This window comes from Phoenix dactylifera, chromosome 1 (genome assembly GCF_051530095.1).
Source record: "Phoenix dactylifera cultivar Ajwa chromosome 1, Ajwa_hap1_PhDact_Kaust_v1.1, whole genome shotgun sequence".
In the NCBI taxonomy this organism is placed as follows: domain Eukaryota; kingdom Viridiplantae; phylum Streptophyta; class Magnoliopsida; order Arecales; family Arecaceae; genus Phoenix; species Phoenix dactylifera.
In genome coordinates, this window is record NC_143190.1 from 69946011 (window position 1) to 69963497 (window position 17487).

A 17487-nucleotide genomic window follows, 5' to 3' on the forward strand; every position below is an offset into this window, starting at 1 on the left:
CCATGGATGTTATTGATCTGCTCTTGTTTTCACACAACTGTTTGCTTCCCCATGATTGTTTGAATCAGAGTTTTGCTGGCAAAATTTTTCAGTCTAAGTTCGATGAGGAAGTCAGGAGAAAAAGGGGGGGGTCAAAGAATTCATCAGTTACAATCAGCGAATACAGATTAAACAAACCTTTGTTAAAGGATACCTAAAGAAAGATTTATATTAAATTAAGAACTCGTATTTTCCATTAAGTCTGATACGAGTGAATAAGTAGGATTCCGGTTTGATGCTTGAATTTGCCGGTTCAGATTAAATGGATAGCAGAAGATACTGGAAAACAAATGCAGGTAGAAATGTGTGCCAAGGTTTAGATGTAATTGTAGCTGAATAGACATATGGTTCCCAGTTTGGAAAAGAATGGTAGGGTTTTTCTAGGAAAACTCATCATAAGATTTTTTAGTTCTGTGCTGCGGCTGATGCTTGTCATGACACAACATCTCATGTAGCCATGAAAAACAATCCTCTCTGTTCCTTGATATTGCGATGTCATTCTCAACTAGCACAATAATCAGAAGAGTGATCTCAGTTAGTGTATCTGGAGAGAAAATTTTGAATTGGAAAACATATTTTTCCGAAGGTGAATGAGACATAATTTCATCTCATAGATCACCAGAACACATTTCTGAAGCTACCTTGGGTTGATCCAATTCCCAGGATAGGTGCCAAAACCTGAACTGGCCACAAAGAGGAAAGAAAATCCAACCAGCACTTGTTTCTGCCAGATCCAGATTAGCATGGACCAAGTATAGGCTTGGCAGGGGGGCAGAAGTTTCTTTGATGGGTAATCAGACAATACCATAATATATAGTAACTTCACTAACTCGTCTTTGGCTGCCGGATAAGTAAATTATATTCCCTAAAGTCGGGGATAACCTTCCAAATTCTTCCCAAATATTTTAGAGTAGAAGCTTATGTCATCTTGGTATTACAGTCTAAGGGACTGATGCATCTAGATAGCATCGATCTCAAGATCATATTTCGATGGTTGAGAGAGTAGGAAGCGGTCCATTAGTGGAGGTATGGGATGATCAAATCGTTAAAAAAGTTTAGCATTCATCAAGATTAAAAAAAAAATCTTTACATACCACTTTATCAAAAAATATTTTAAATTAGAAAATTCCAATTAAGAAAAAAAACGAACAATAAAGAAAAGAAAATCTTGGATTGTATGAGTCTATTCCATCAAAATGGTACAATGAGCTAGTCTGTCATCACTTATCCACTCTATAAATACTCAAAAAAGTGAGAAGATAAATTCATCAAAAATATACATATTCTGCGAAATAATTCAATAGTGCAGAATATCCTTTCCAGCACCTATTTCGTAACTAAAGACTGCTGGGTTTTTTTTGAGGAAGACTTGGCTACGGTGATCGAGTAGATTCAAAATCGGCACAGCGTTGCTGACGGAATGACACTGCTCCATGATATGTGCAAACTCTTGAGAGAGTGTGACTCCTTCCGAACCAGTCATATCTACTTGGAGACGAACAATGTTGCCGACTGAGTTACCTCCCGTGCATCTCATTATTTCGGAGGTTTTTTTTAAAAGAACGTGTCTGCATCTATTTTTTTTAGCTTTTTTTTTTTTAAATTTTGTTAGCTGCACTTACACCTGTTATGTATGGGGGCGGCTGCAAAAAATTAAAAAAAAAAAAAGCAAAAAAGGGGAAAAAAAAAAAAAAAAAAGGCTGCTGGGCTACAAGGGCTGGAACTGGAGGTTGGATTACGGGTTAGTCTGGTCCGGAACCTGCGTTCGCATCATTTTTTGTCCTTTTTAATGCAGGGGGTTGAGTTAAAACTAAATAGCAAAGCAGTCAGCAGTCCTGAACCGGACATTTTAACCCAATTCCCAGCGCTCTCCGTGGAAAACTTGGTCGTATCTTATCCACACCTACCGGATTTAAGCCCTGTTCTTTTCTTTTCTTTTTCTTTTTTCCACCACTCTTCTTCCTAAAGAGAAGCCAGAAGAAGAAACGGAGAAGAACCAGAGGAAGAAGACATGTCTGTAGCTCCTTCCATCCCTTCCATAAAGATCAAAATCTCTCGTCCTCCTCATCCATGTAGGTTCTCTTTTAAACCATCCACCATTATTAGGAGCTCTAATGGTGAGGGCCCTATGAGGAGACCTGCAGCTCCTTCTCTATCCCGTTCTCCTCCTCCTCCGCCCTCTCTTTCTGCTCCTCCATCCCTCTCTCCTACTCCTTCCATGAAACCAGCCACCCCATCTCAGTCTCCTCCCAAGCCGGCGGAAGCGGCAGTGCCGACGAAGGAGGTGGTGACTCTAGAGTACCAGAGGAAGGTGGCCAAGGAGCTGCAGGAGTATTTTAAGCAGAAGAAGCTGGAGGAGGCAGTTCAGGGCCCTTTCTTTGGCTTCATGGGCAAAAATGAGATCATAAATGGCAGGTAATTGGGTGCTTGATTTGAAACCAAATGAATTGCATAGAAAAAGGACTACTTTTTATGACTTAAGAGTGTTTGCTTTTGAGTTCTTTTTTGTGCTTTCTATTCTGTCAGAACACTGGGATCTGATGGCAGGTTATGGGATGTTCGCCTATCTTTTTTTCCCCTCTGTTTTTCTTTTTATTTAAAGTGTTAGAAAATATTGGTATTAATCATGCTCTGATACCAATATTAGAAATTGATAATGGAATCATTTTCTACGCAAATAAATATTTCTAACATTAATCGTCATACCAATGTTAGAAATATAATAATAAATCAACATCAGGTATGCATATAAATATTGCAGCGGAAATTTGCATACCTTCCAAGTTCAGAAATTTGATCTTTCAAGGTTGTTTCATGTGTTCCAAATTTTGAATCTCCACAGCTTGATCTACCAAAGTATCTACTCGGTGATGGAACATACTTCGAGAGCAACGTCCATAGTTTCCACAACCTGAATGCTTTAACAGAGAGAACACAACTAAGAAGAAAAATCTCCCTAAGATATTTCTTCTTTTTGATGCTGATCACCAAGGGGTCTAACAGCTAGGGAGAAAAGGCTTGTATTTTTTTGTGCGCTCTTGCTAGGGAGGAGGAGGGAGCCTTTTATAGGCCCCTCCATGAGGTAGGGGGAGCGCCCACAGAGGGTGCTCCCTCTCCTACCCTCATAATGAAGGAGAGGAATAGAGAGGGAGAGCGCTGATCGCTCCATCTCCCCTTTCTCCTCTGTTTTCAAGGGAGGGTAGCGCCGGGCGCTCCCCCTTTTCCTCTCCCTCTGTTCGGGTGTTCCCTCTTCCCTGTTAGAGGAAGGCGAGGGGAAGGGAGCCCCTCTCCTCTCTTTCGTTCCATCTCCCCCTGTTCGGGAAGATGAGGGGGAAGCGCCCACTGAGGGCGCTCCCTCTCCCTTGATGTCTTTGCTTCTGGCAGGTAATCGATGGTATTCCACGTATTCGACTCTGTCTCGCGCTATATGCTCAGTTGCTGCTGAGTCTATAGTTCACATAGGAAAGGAGTTAGCAACCATAGCATAACTTGTTACATAAACACAATAAGGGTAGTTTGGGGATACCTTATTTGGCTTAGTGCACTCACGAGTAAAGTGGCCTTTCCTTTCTGCAATTGTAGCAGAACATCTTGAACTTATCCTTCCTTCCAGCGAGTTTACCTCTCTTGCGCTTGATGGTCATAGCTTTCTTAGTAGCTGATCCACTAACTGTCCTTTGGCAGGGGTCAAAGTTCCTGCGCTTTGGCGTAAATGCCCTACACGAACTTGACTCAGCCACATACACGGAACTGTTGGGCCTAATAGCCTCTAAGCGCTTAACTTTTAGTTCCAAATGACGTGCCACATTATCAAAAGTCTTGATGTTCTTATTGTGCGTCATGTTTTGGCTCATTGTCTCCCAAGAACTCGGCAGTGAACGAATCACCGCTTGAACCTGCCGCTCGTCAGTGAGATTGTTTCCAGCTGTTTTGAGCTCGCGGATCATTGAAGACATAACTCGAAGATGTTGCTTCATCGAATGACCATAGCGCATCTTATACGAGTCAAACTTCATGGTTAATCCACGCAGTCTGGTAGCAGAAGTTCCACCAAACTTTATCTTCAATGCGTTCCACATTGCCTGAGTCATGAGATACTCTTCAAACTCACCAATCAGATCTTGACCATGCTGCTTAACATTGTAAAGCGTGCACGACGATCTTTCTTGAGCTACTTCTCATAGGTATCTAGGTCTCTCTTGTGCTGTTCGGTATTTCCTATTTCGGGCTTAGGTAACGAATTTGTCAATATTTCCAAGACCTCTTGTTCATCAAAGACATACTGGATTTGTAACAACCCAGGACCTCACCCAAAATGGCTAGCCGGAAGGTATTGTTTGGGTTTCTTGATCCTATATAAGTATTCAAGATCTATCCAGCGAATAACCGATATGAGATTAAACACACGTTCGCACGAGTCCTCACATACTCCCCCCGTTCAAGCCCTGACGTCCTCGTCAGGCTAAGGATTCAAATCTATTCAAATCTAATCACAAACACCACGATCAGTCTATAGTCAACCCCAATGGATCCGTGCTGCAGTGTCCCTTAGTCCACATAAGTTATGAGTCGAGTCCACTCTGATACCATTTGTAACAATCCAGAACCTCACCCAAAATGGCTAGCCGGAAGGTATTGTTTGGGTTCCTTGATCCTGTATAAGTACCTAAGATTTACCTAGCGAATAACCGATGTGGGATTCCATATATCATAATTATCCCCGTTCAACTTCTCTCCCTTATTCAGATCAGTAATAATAGATTTCGAAGCCATTGCACTTAAAAATTTTTTGCACATAATGGGATATTACACACATGTCTAAATATTTTGCCGCGTCCATCTAGGTAAAGTAAAATAATTTTGACACATCGCTAGATCGAAAAATCGTTAAGCTTCATAATCATTTCCAGCGCCACAATGTTCAATCATTAATACAATAACCTAATTTTTGCACAAAATAATGTATGGAAGGAAAAATAAAATTTTCAACTCTACCATACTCCCACTTTCTAAAATAGATGTCCCTATCGAGAATTTACCATCAATGGCCTGCCTGTTGGGCCAGAACTAACAGCGACAGTTGTTACTGGGGCCATTTTGGGCCAGCCACTGAAAGTAACAGTTCTTACTGGGGCCATTAATAGGACTACCTTCATCCTAGGTCCTAGTAGCCTTTTGGGCCAGTTACTGAAAGTAATAGTTTTTACTGGGGCCATCACAGCCTTTTGGACCAGTTACTCAAAGCAACAGTTCTTACTAGGGCTACCAGACTGGCTCTCCTCTAAATCAATACTAGTTTCTTGAATCACTGTGTTGGGTCGAATAGCACAAGAAACTACCAGGAGTCTCCCTTATTGTACTACCTAATATTCCCTACAGCAAATCAGTTGGGTCAAATCGCACAAGGTACTAGCAGTAGCCTTCCTTATTGTGCTATCTCTAATATTTCCTACAGCAAAAGTTTACAACACGAAAACAACTTGAAATGGCTTTGATACCAATGTTAGAAAATAAGAAAATATTAGTATCAATCACTGATACCAATATTAGAAATTGATAATGAAATCATTTTCTATGCAAATAAATATTTTTAACATTAATCATCACATTACTCTGTTACCAATGTTAGAAATATAATAATAAATTAATATCAGGTATGTATATAAATATTGCAGCAGAAATTTGCATACCTTGCAAGTCCAGAAATTTGCATACCTTGCAAGTCCAGAAATTTAATCTTTCAAGGTTGTTTCGCATGTTCCAAATTTTGAATCTCCACAGCTTGATCTACCAAAGTATCCACTCGGTGACTCGGTGATGAAATGCACTTCGAGAGCAACGTCCACAGTTTCCACAACCTGAATGCTTAAACAGAGAGAACACAAAAAAGAAGAAAAATCTCCCTAAGAGATTAGGGAGATTTCTTCTTCTTGATGCTGATCACCAAGGGGTCTAACAGCTAGGGAGAAAAGGCTCGTATTTTTTTGTGTGCTCTTGCTAGGGAGGAGGAGGGAGCCTTTTATAGGCCCCTCCATGAGCTAGGGGGAGCACCCACAGAGGGTGCTCCCTCTCCTAGAAGCGCTTCCTCTCCTTCTTCCCTTGGTCCACGAAGCAGAGGAAGAGAGGGGGAGAGCGCTGATCGCTCCATCTCCCCTTTCTCCTCTGTTTTCAAGGGAGGGGAGCGCCCGGCGCTTCCTCTCCCTCTCTTCGGAGCAACAGCAGGGGGGGAACGCCCTTTGGCGTTCCCTCTTCCCTGTTAGAGGAAGGCGAGGAGAAGGGAGCCTGACGCTCCCTCTCCTCTCCCCTGTTCTGCGGAAGCCGAGGAAGAGGAGGGGGTGCCCGACGCTCCCTCTCCTCTCTTACGTTCCGTCTTCCCCTGTTCAGAATACGAGGGGGAAGCGCCCACTCCCTCTTACATAAAGAAACTGAGATTTTATGGTGATAGAAACTTGAAAGTAGGTTTGCTTTGCTTTCCTTTTTTTTTTTTAACGTAAATACATATTTGATTACTTATCTATACTTAATCTGAGCTTGCAGCAATTTATTAATGATTAGATGGGAAAACTTTTGCTTTTAAAATATTTATTTGGACCTACGTAATTGTTGATGGTATGGTGAGTCTATACAGCCATTTGGTGTCTTTTATCTGAACTTGGCCTTTAAGGCTTATAATTTTGTTGTTCAATGCAAGCCCAATGACTACAATTACAAAGGAAAAGAAGAAGATGCTAAATATCGTCATGCAAAGTTCTTAATTGGTTGTTGGACTGCGTCGATATTCTTCTCTGAATTCTAACAAGGAGAGAGATTTGCATATTTGAATATCTGTTTGATGATTGCACAGGTGGGCGATGTTTGGGTTTGCAGTTGGGTTGCTAACAGAGTATGCGACAGGCTCAGATTTTGTTCAACAGCTAAAGATCCTTCTCTCCAATTTTGGGATTGTGGACTTGGAATAGTACTTATTCAACATCAGATTATGCACAAGTTGAATCAGTCCAATTCAATCTGGCTTCCTTGATCATTTTGAATCTGATTGATTCGGTGAAATCCCTGTCAAATGAATTGCCTAGGCTACCATATTATTGCATTTTCGCTGTTCAGTTGAATTATAAGAACATAAAGTTACATTACTCTTTCTTTTGTTCATGCAAAGAAATCTTGTTTGTATCTATTAGCTTTTTAACTGCATCTAAATTTACAAAATTGAAGGTTTTTATACCTGCATTTGTCACGGGAAAGTTAGAAATACCCTTTCACTAAGATCACATGGCCTTAATAAATTATTATCAGATAGTTTCCTGTTTCATTAGATCTGTTGGCATTGAAAACTATCTATTGCCTTCATTGAAAAGCAAAGATCACATCGTGGATTGGAATACAAAGGTAAGGATGTTGAAGCTGTACTTTCCTGAGCATGATGCCAAGAAAAAAGGGCAGCCTTATACTTATAATTTTGTCACGTTACTAGATAGCAAAGACCATTGTACCAAAGAGGTTCCTGAGAAAACTTTTTATGTTAAAATTGTATGCAAAATTTTTCAGACAGGTGGAATGGAGTCCATATCGCCGATAACAGAGCCCCCAAACATGGCAGGGTCTGCTTTGTCCTCTTTCTTTTTTCCCAGTATTTTAGATAATGATGATGAACTGAAACTCTGACAGAAGAAATAAACTGTGAAGTGCTTTCTAAGAAGCATGTCCAGTGCTGTGCATATATGCTTTAGTAAAGCATATGGTGATGATCTTGCTTTAGTATTGTTGGTCTCGACGTTTTATCCAGAGGAGATTGAACTGTTGATGATTGTGATGAATATCTCTGTGTATTTCAACCAAAAGAAATGTTAAATGAAGATGGTACGCTGAAATGTGTTTGTTTCATCGAGAGGAGATCGTAATGAAGATGAACTTGCAAAAAAAAATCTACCACCGCCTGGTTGATGCACTTTACCTGGATGTAAGAGCAGCAATCTTTCTTAGCTGCTCTATTGTTTCCTTTGGAGTAGGAACTCCATAAACTGCAGAACCTTTTGGTTGCCCCAGAATTTTGTGTGTTACTTGGGTTCCAGAGCACCAATCCTTATTTCCTGCTATAGACTTTTACCTGAAGCGATTTTTCTACCAAGTGGATGCATCTTCCTTTGTCATAATATCATTGGCTGGAGGGCAGGGCATATAGCCCTAGACAACAAGCTAAGGCTGGGTAAAAAATCCACGTTCCTTCAATTTCAACAAATTTGTTAACTCTTCATTTTTATTAGATTTTAGAACCGAAGTAGAGATTTTAAAGGGGGTTCATCTATATAGCAACCAAAAGTGATGGTACAAACTCTATTAAAGTGATAGAACTTCTTGTGTTGGATTCAAGGATTGTTGCAGAACGTTCCATCTAACTAGCCTCAGGTTTCAGAAATGAACATGGATATAATAAATGGGGTTCATGAAGGGTTTTAGCATGTTATAATGCGCAGCGGAAGCTAGGGATTTTAAAAATTTCTTAATAAAGTCCCTATGCATGAAACCCTTTTAAGCCTAGATCACCTTAATGATTACAATCAAATGATATAAAATAAATGCAGAATTAGTAGAATACCTCAAACGCTAATCCAAAGTGTACAATCTCCACGAGGCGTCCAAGTGTCCGCCCTCCAATGGTGATCCACACGAAAACTTGATCAAGACTTTAGCTCCAAAGACTTTTGATCCTTAATGCAGAATTCTTCTAAAGAACTCTAATGGCTTGCTTTCCTTCCTTTTTATTTTTCTTTAGCCTTCTAAAATCACTTCTAATCCTTTTGTCCTAAAGAAGACCACCTTGTCTTGGCTTAGGACACACTAGAAGCAATGCTAGAAAGAAAGAAACTAATGTAAGAAAGAAAGAAGAGAGGAGTGGGGTGGAATTGGAATGATGAAACCCATGGAGTGCTAGCCTATTTATAATAGGTGTAGGGATGCATCTCCAAGGGATGCATCCCATCCACACATCCTTTCATGAAAGGACATCATCTAAGGGCCATATCAAATAAGAGGAGGTGCAGATCAAGTGAAGAGGTGTATCAAATGATATGTCCTTTCATGTGGTGCCATATTTTGACCAAGTCAACATCACATGCTAATCACATGTCCCTCACGCCTCACCTCTTGATCTTTCATGATGATGATCCAAGGGCTCCAATGCAAGGCGCCATTCACTTGACCCATTATGTCTTCATCCAATGGTGGGATTAAGATCCAATGGTCAATTATGGTAGCCATCCTCTAACCCAATCCAATTGGGTTAAACCAACTCTCCATTATGTCTTCATCCAACGGTAGATCAAGATCTAACGGTCTAGATTGAATGATTTATTAAATCTAATCCAATTAGACTCAAACCAAGCCAATTAGGTGCCAACTCTTGGCTAACCCATATTAGAATATGATCTAATCAAATTAGATCAATTAAGAATCCGATTCGAATCCAATTCGAATCAGATTCGAATCCAATTCGAATTAGGAGCTAAGGTTTGCAACACCTGCTAGGATGTTTATCTAGCAAACATGATCTAATCCAATTAGACCCTTGATAAGTTTTCTTGTGTGTGACCCATTGGGTTCCATACTTAGCCAGCAATAGGTGTGAGTGCGAGTTGACCCAACTTGATTAGAACTCTTCTAATCGATTTAAGTCCAAACTGCGCGAACCCGAACTTAACAATTAGAATCCTTTCTAATTGGTGATCGAATTAACTCTTTAATTTGATCAAACCTATAAAACAAGATTGACGTCTAGCAACGTGTCATGTCTACCCGGAAAATATGGAATTTGGTGGAAATACCAAAAATACCCTTCAGTGGCAAGTTACCATGCAATTCAATCCTTTAATCAAACTGCATCCCAAATATGCATATGAGTATGAATATATGTCAAACTCAATTTCATATTCATATTTTTCTCAATCTTTTAATGATAATTCAAATAATGAAACATTAGAAACTCTTTCTAATTTTCATTCTACTTTGATCAAAGGTTTCCTGAATTATCATATGATTAGAATAAATAGGATGCTATCTTCTCTTACTAGAAGTGATTAATTCCTTGTTGACCTACTCATAATCTTCGTACACAATTCACCATATCCAGAAGACCTCGTACATAACTTATTGTCATGAATGAGTGTAAACCAAAATATGGGTTCATGTGCACAAGATACCATGGTGATCTCAGGTCATAGGATCAGTTGCACAACTCCCACTAAGAGAATCATCTTTTGACATGTAAGTAAGACTTCATAAGATTTCTCTTTGTAGGTCAATTCAGTGAACTCATTCCTCTAATGAGCACCCACATCTTTGTATTAGTGTCTCCACACAAATGATTGTGAGATCAATCATCCTCTGCATCGAGCATACATAAGACATGCCAGTCTTTCCGGTAATCATTGATCCCCGACTCAATGTACCAATGACTGGGAATATTTAAGATTAGGATTTTAGGATTTTAAGTCTCACTAGTATGATCTCATCATAGTCTTAAAACCATTGCCCTAAACTAAGGAGTTTATCATAAATATAATCAACAGCATATGATAAAACATAACGCCTTTATTCATATTTAAATGTCATGTACATGATTTGGACAAATCAAAAGAAAAAACCTTTCGCAATACATATTGCGATTGGCTTGTAGGGCATCTACTCTTTCAATCTCCCACTTGCACTAAAGCCAATCGCTCTTATATTTTATCCCCATACAATCGAGGTGGCGATCGAACTGCTGTTGTGGTAGAGCTTTAGTGAACGGGTCTGCTAAGTTGTTCTTTGTGTCTACTCGTTCAATGACTATGTCTTGTCTCTCGACGATCTCTCGAACGAGGTGGAAGCGTCTTAGAATGTGCTTGGATTTGTGATGAGATCTTGGTTCCTTTGCTTGAGCAACAGCTCCAGTGTTGTCACAATAAACTGAAACTGGTCCAGCAATCTCAGGAACTACTCCCAACTCAGCGATGAACTTCTTCATCCAGACAGCTTCCTTAGCGGCTTCACTTACAGCGATGTATTCTGCCTCAGTAGTTGAGTCAGCTACAGTTTGCTGCTTGGAACTCTTCCAGCTCACTGCACCACCATTTAGGGTAAAGACATACCCTGAAGTGGACTTGCTATCATCTGGATCTGATTGAAAACTAGAATCAGAAAATCCTTCTAGTTTCAACTCAGATCCTCCATAAACTAGAAAAATATCTTTAGTCCTTCTTAAGTACTTAAGAATATTTTTCACAGCTATCCAATGATTTTCTCCTGGATCAGCCTGGAATCTGCTTGTTATGCCTAAGGCATAAGCAACATCAGGCCTAGTACATAGCATAGCATACATAATTGATCCTACTGCCGAAGCATAGGGAATAGAATTCATTCTATTCCTCTCTTCAGATGTCTTAGGAGACATCTTCTTAGAGAGACGTATGCCATGACTCATAGGTAAGTAACCTCTTTTACTTCCTTCCATGCTGAATCTTTTTAGCACACGATCTATGTACTTAGACTGGGACAAGCCTAGCATCCTTTTAGATCTATCCCTATAGATCTTTATACCAAGTATATAGGATGCTTCTCCCAAGTCTTTCATGGAAAAGCTTTTTGATAGCCAAGTCTTGACCGATTGTAACATTGGAATATCATTTCCAATGATTAGTATGTCATCTACATACAATATTAAGAAGACAACAGCACTCCCACTAGTCTTCTTGTACACACATGGTTCATCCACATTTTTGATAAAACCAAACTCTTTGACTGTTGTATCAAAACGGATGTTCCAACTCCTCGATGCTTGCTTTAATCCATAAATGGATCTCTTAAGCTTGCATACTTGATTTGCTCTCCCACTTGAGACAAATCCTTCTGGCTGTGTCATGTAAACCTCTTCCTCAAGATAACCATTAAGGAAGGCGGTTTTGACATCCATCTGCCAAATTTCATAATCATAGTATGCAGCTATTGCAAGCAAAATCCGAATAGATTTAAGCATGGCAACTGGTGAAAAAGTTTCATCATAGTCAATTCCTTGCTTTTGCCTGAAACCTTTTGCCACCAATCTAGCCTTGTAGGTTTCTACTTGGCCATCTGCTCCAATCTTCTTCTTATAGACCCATTTGCAACCTATAGGGTTAACACCTTCTGGTGCATCAACCAAAGTCCATACTTGGTTGGTATACATAGAGTCTATTTCGGATTTCATAGCTTCTAACCATTTGTTAGAGTTATTACTCATGATAGCTTCCGAATAGGTCAGAGGATCATCATTTTCGATGATGTGGGCTTCATCATTCTCAATGATAAACCCATACCTCTTAGGTGCATTTCGCACTCTATCTGACCTTTGGAGAGGAGATGTGTGTTGTGGTTGTACTTCATCAATGGGTACATTTGGTTGAAGAATTTCTTGTGTTTCTATTTGTAGGTCTTGAACTTCATTAAGTTCAATTCTTCTTTCACTGCCCTTTTCTAAGATAAACTCTTTTTCTAAGAAAGTGGCATGCCTACTAACAAATACCTTTTGTTCAGTAGGGTGATAGAAGAGATATCCAATACTTTCTTTGGAATAACCTATAAATGTACATTTATCTGATCTAGCACTTAGCTTATGTCCAAAATTTCTTTTGACATATGCTTGGCAGCCCCATATTTTAAAATATTTAAGATTGGGCTTTCTACCTCTCCATATCTCATATGGAGTACTAGATACAGATTTTGAAGGTATCCTGTTTAGCACATATGTAGCAGTTTCTAAGGCATAACCCCAGAAGGAAATAGGAAGATCTGTAAAGCACATCATGGATCTTACCATATCTAATAGAGTACGATTCCTCCGTTCAGCTACACCATTTAGTTGTGGCGTATACGGAGGTGTCCATTCAGAGAGAATGCCCTTTTCTTTAAGATGATTTAAAAATTCACTAGAAAGGTATTCACCTCCTCGATCAGATCGAAGGATTTTAATACACTTTCCGGTTTGTTTTTCAACCATACTTTGATACTCTTTAAACTTATCAAAGGCTTCGTATTTATGTTTCATAAGATACACAAATCCGAACCTTGATAAATCATCAGTGAATGTGATGAAGTAAGAGTATCCACCTCTAGCTGGAGTTGTCATAGGACCACATACATCTGTATGTATAAGTCCTAATAACTCACTTGCCCTTTCTCCATGTCCAGTGAATGGAGACTTGGTCATTTTTCCCATAAGACAAGATTCACAAGTTCCTAATGATTCATAATCATAAGGATCAAAGAACTCTTCTTTGTATAACTTGTTAATTCTTGATTCACTTATGTGACCAAGTCGGCAATGCCAAAGGAGGGTATTATTCACTTCCTCTCTCTTTCTTTTATTGCTTTTATTAATATGAAAGACATTGTCATTAATTAATAAAACTAGAAGACCATTTTCCATAATGCCATTGCAAAGATGCTTATTAGAAAAATAAATAGAGCAACCATTGCCCTTTCCATTAATTTCAAAACCTTTCTTTAACAACAAAGGAATGGAAATTACATTTCTAATAATTTTGGGCATATAATAACAATCTTCTAATTGTAGGAGCTTTCCCGAAGGCAATTCCAAGTTGTAGGTTCCAACAGCTTCAGCCTGGATGGACTCTCCTCCAGCGCCATACAGCTCGAAGTCACCTTTCTTCAAAATTTTAATTTTCTGTAGTCCATGCAAAGATTTGCAAATGTGAAAACCACAGCCGGTATCCAATACCCATGAATTTGAATTTGAAGAACTTAATGACAAGTTGGCATGTAACATAAACATACCTTTTGATGCAACTCTTGCATCGGTCTTCATACTTGCAAGAAAACTCTTGCAATTCCTTTTCCAGTGGCCAGCTTTGCCGCAATGAAAACAGGTACTTGATCCGGAGTTTTTCTTTCCTTTTTTCTTTTTGATGCTACTCTTGGGGTTCAATCGTTTCTTAGAACCCTTATTTCCCGATTTCCTCATAGAGGTGCTATTTATAAGAAGGAGTGGACCTTTATCCTTCTTAATATGCCCTTCAGCTGTTTTGAGCATATTTAACAGCTCGGGCAGGGAGGTGTTCAGCTTGTTCATGTGAAAGTTCACAACAAACTGAGAGAATGAATCAGGCAGTGATTGCAGGATCAAATCCTGACTGAGCTCACTATCCATAGCAAAACCTAATTGACTTAATCTGGTGATCAAGTCTATAACCATAAGAACATGGTTTTGCACTGGAGTTCCTTCATTCATTCTAGCACGGAACAACTGCTTAGATATCTCATACCTAGCAGTCCTGCTTTGTTCTCCATACAACTCTTTTAAATTGAGAAGTATGGATTGAGTATCCATGCCTTCATGTTGCCTCTGTAATTCATTGTTCATAGAGGCAAGTATGATACATTTGACAGTCACACTGTCATTTTTCCACATCTTATGTGTGGCAACCTCCTCTTCTGTAGCATCATCCCCTAGATCTCCAAGATCAGGGGTTTCAAGTATATAGGAAATTTTCTCCTGAGTGAGTACTATCTTTAAATTCCTCAACCAGTCCACATAGTTTGGTCCGGTCAACTTGTTGGCATCTAAGATGCCTCTTAGTGAAAGTGAAGAAACCATTTAATAATTCTACATATGCAAAACAAAACTAATATAAGCAGACCAATCATGATGACATGTTTGCAACTAGATAAGGACTTTAATCTAATTTGTCTCCTACTATTTTTATCGAATATCATAGCCCTCTCCTATGATAAACGTGAAAATATAATTTTTCTTAGTAGGGTTGAGATCCTAATTCATCATAAAAAGCCTTGTGTTTACACAACAAACTCTTATGAGTTCAAAGGTAGGAAACTCTTTCCAATTGCATCTCATGCAATTCTCAACTTTATCTTGTCCTCTTAAAATACTTATTGCCTTGTGTTAGCACAACAAACAATAATATTTTAGTTAAGTCAAACCCTTCATTTCCATATAGTCATATTCGAATAATATTGCCCTTGTGGTTGCACAACAAGGCAATATATTAAAATATGCCATAAGCATCTTAATGCACCAAGACAGTATAACATCAGTCCCCATTGCAAGTCTTGTGTTAGCACAACAAACTAGCATGGATCTTGACATAATAATATCGAGGCATGAAGGAAGGCTATCAATAGTGTTATATCAATATTAAGCTTATCCATAATAGGCAATCAAACAATTGGCCAGGTAAGCAGGTGGGAGGCTCCCCTTACTCAGAGAGTAAGGTCCTAATTAAGTAACCACCTTTAGTGCTTTCCTTAGACACCAATTAGATTAATTGTTCTAAAATGGGTTAGCTCAAAGTTTTTCAACACTATGACTTAATATAATTTTTATTGAGGGCTTACTAGTCTCTAGCACATTCTTTAATTGTAACATACATTTAACATGTCTAAAATAAACTATTATGCATCATGGCTATCTCATAGCATGTATAAATCATAAGCAATTAATTAACATGCTTCAACATATTTTCATATGAAAAATTTCATATCATGATATTTTATTACATAACATATCATATATTAATCATACATTTCAGCATTTCTCTAAGCATATGACATTACTATCTCATAGTAAATTAATAATCATACATCATACATAATTATTTGATTGAACCAATTAAGGATGGCTCTGATACCACTTGAAGGGTTTTAGCATGTTATAATGCGCAGCGGAAGCTAGGGATTTTAAAAATTTCTTAATAAAGTCCCTATGCATGAAACCCTTTTAAGCCTAGATCACCTTAATGATTACAATCAAATGATATAAAATAAATGCAGAATTAGTAGAATACCTCAAACGCTAATCCAAAGTGTACAATCTCCACGAGGCGTCCAAGTGTCCGCCCTCCAATGGTGATCCACACGAAAACTTGATCAAGACTTTAGCTCCAAAGACTTTTGATCCTTAATGCAGAATTCTTCTAAAGAACTCTAATGGCTTGCTTTCCTTCCTTTTTATTTTTCTTTAGCCTTCTAAAATCACTTCTAATCCTTTTGTCCTAAAGAAGACCACCTTGTCTTGGCTTAGGACACACTAGAAGCAATGCTAGAAAGAAAGAAACTAATGTAAGAAAGAAAGAAGAGAGGAGTGGGGTGGAATTGGAATGATGAAACCCATGGAGTGCTAGCCTATTTATAATAGGTGTAGGGATGCATCTCCAAGGGATGCATCCCATCCACACATCCTTTCATGAAAGGACATCATCTAAGGGCCATATCAAATAAGAGGAGGTGCAGATCAAGTGAAGAGGTGTATCAAATGATATGTCCTTTCATGTGGTGCCATATTTTGACCAAGTCAACATCACATGCTAATCACATGTCCCTCACGCCTCACCTCTTGATCTTTCATGATGATGATCCAAGGGCTCCAATGCAAGGCGCCATTCACTTGACCCATTATGTCTTCATCCAATGGTGGGATTAAGATCCAATGGTCAATTATGGTAGCCATCCTCTAACCCAATCCAATTGGGTTAAACCAACTCTCCATTATGTCTTCATCCAACGGTAGATCAAGATCTAACGGTCTAGATTGAATGATTTATTAAATCTAATCCAATTAGACTCAAACCAAGCCAATTAGGTGCCAACTCTTGGCTAACCCATATTAGAATATGATCTAATCAAATTAGATCAATTAAGAATCCGATTCGAATCCAATTCGAATCAGATTCGAATCCAATTCGAATTAGGAGCTAAGGTTTGCAACACCTGCTAGGATGTTTATCTAGCAAACATGATCTAATCCAATTAGACCCTTGATAAGTTTTCTTGTGTGTGACCCATTGGGTTCCATACTTAGCCAGCAATAGGTGTGAGTGCGAGTTGACCCAACTTGATTAGAACTCTTCTAATCGATTTAAGTCCAAACTGCGCGAACCCGAACTTAACAATTAGAATCCTTTCTAATTGGTGATCGAATTAACTCTTTAATTTGATCAAACCTATAAAACAAGATTGACGTCTAGCAACGTGTCATGTCTACCCGGAAAATATGGAATTTGGTGGAAATACCAAAAATACCCTTCAGTGGCAAGTTACCATGCAATTCAATCCTTTAATCAAACTGCATCCCAAATATGCATATGAGTATGAATATATGTCAAACTCAATTTCATATTCATATTTTTCTCAATCTTTTAATGATAATTCAAATAATGAAACATTAGAAACTCTTTCTAATTTTCATTCTACTTTGATCAAAGGTTTCCTGAATTATCATATGATTAGAATAAATAGGATGCTATCTTCTCTTACTAGAAGTGATTAATTCCTTGTTGACCTACTCATAATCTTCGTACACAATTCACCATATCCAGAAGACCTCGTACATAACTTATTGTCATGAATGAGTGTAAACCAAAATATGGGTTCATGTGCACAAGATACCATGGTGATCTCAGGTCA

The 17487-nt window shown here is 38.7% G+C and overlaps 1 protein-coding gene across 1 annotated transcript; it reads left to right on the forward strand.

Annotated features, from left to right (window-relative positions):
- Window positions 1-1953: 1953 nt before the first annotated feature.
- LOC103697636 (light-harvesting complex-like protein OHP2, chloroplastic) lies at window positions 1954-7211 on the forward strand. The gene is made up of 2 exons (XM_008779542.6): window positions 1954-2454; window positions 6884-7211. Exons 1-2 carry the CDS (start codon window positions 2051-2053, stop codon window positions 6996-6998), a joined length of 519 nt encoding a protein of 172 aa, XP_008777764.1. The 5' UTR covers window positions 1954-2050; the 3' UTR covers window positions 6999-7211.
- The last annotated feature ends 10276 nt before the right edge of the window (window positions 7212-17487 follow it).

What these genes read in the sequence shown, in the direction of transcription:
- LOC103697636 (XM_008779542.6), top strand. Translation starts at nt 2,051, where the DNA reads ATGTCTGTAGCTCCTTCCATCCCTTCCATAAAGATCAAAATCTCTCGT. An exon ending in AATGAGATCATAAATGGCAG is followed by an intron (nt 2,455 to 6,883) that starts GTAATTGGGTGC and finishes ATGATTGCACAG; the next exon opens with GTGGGCGATGTTTGGGTTTG.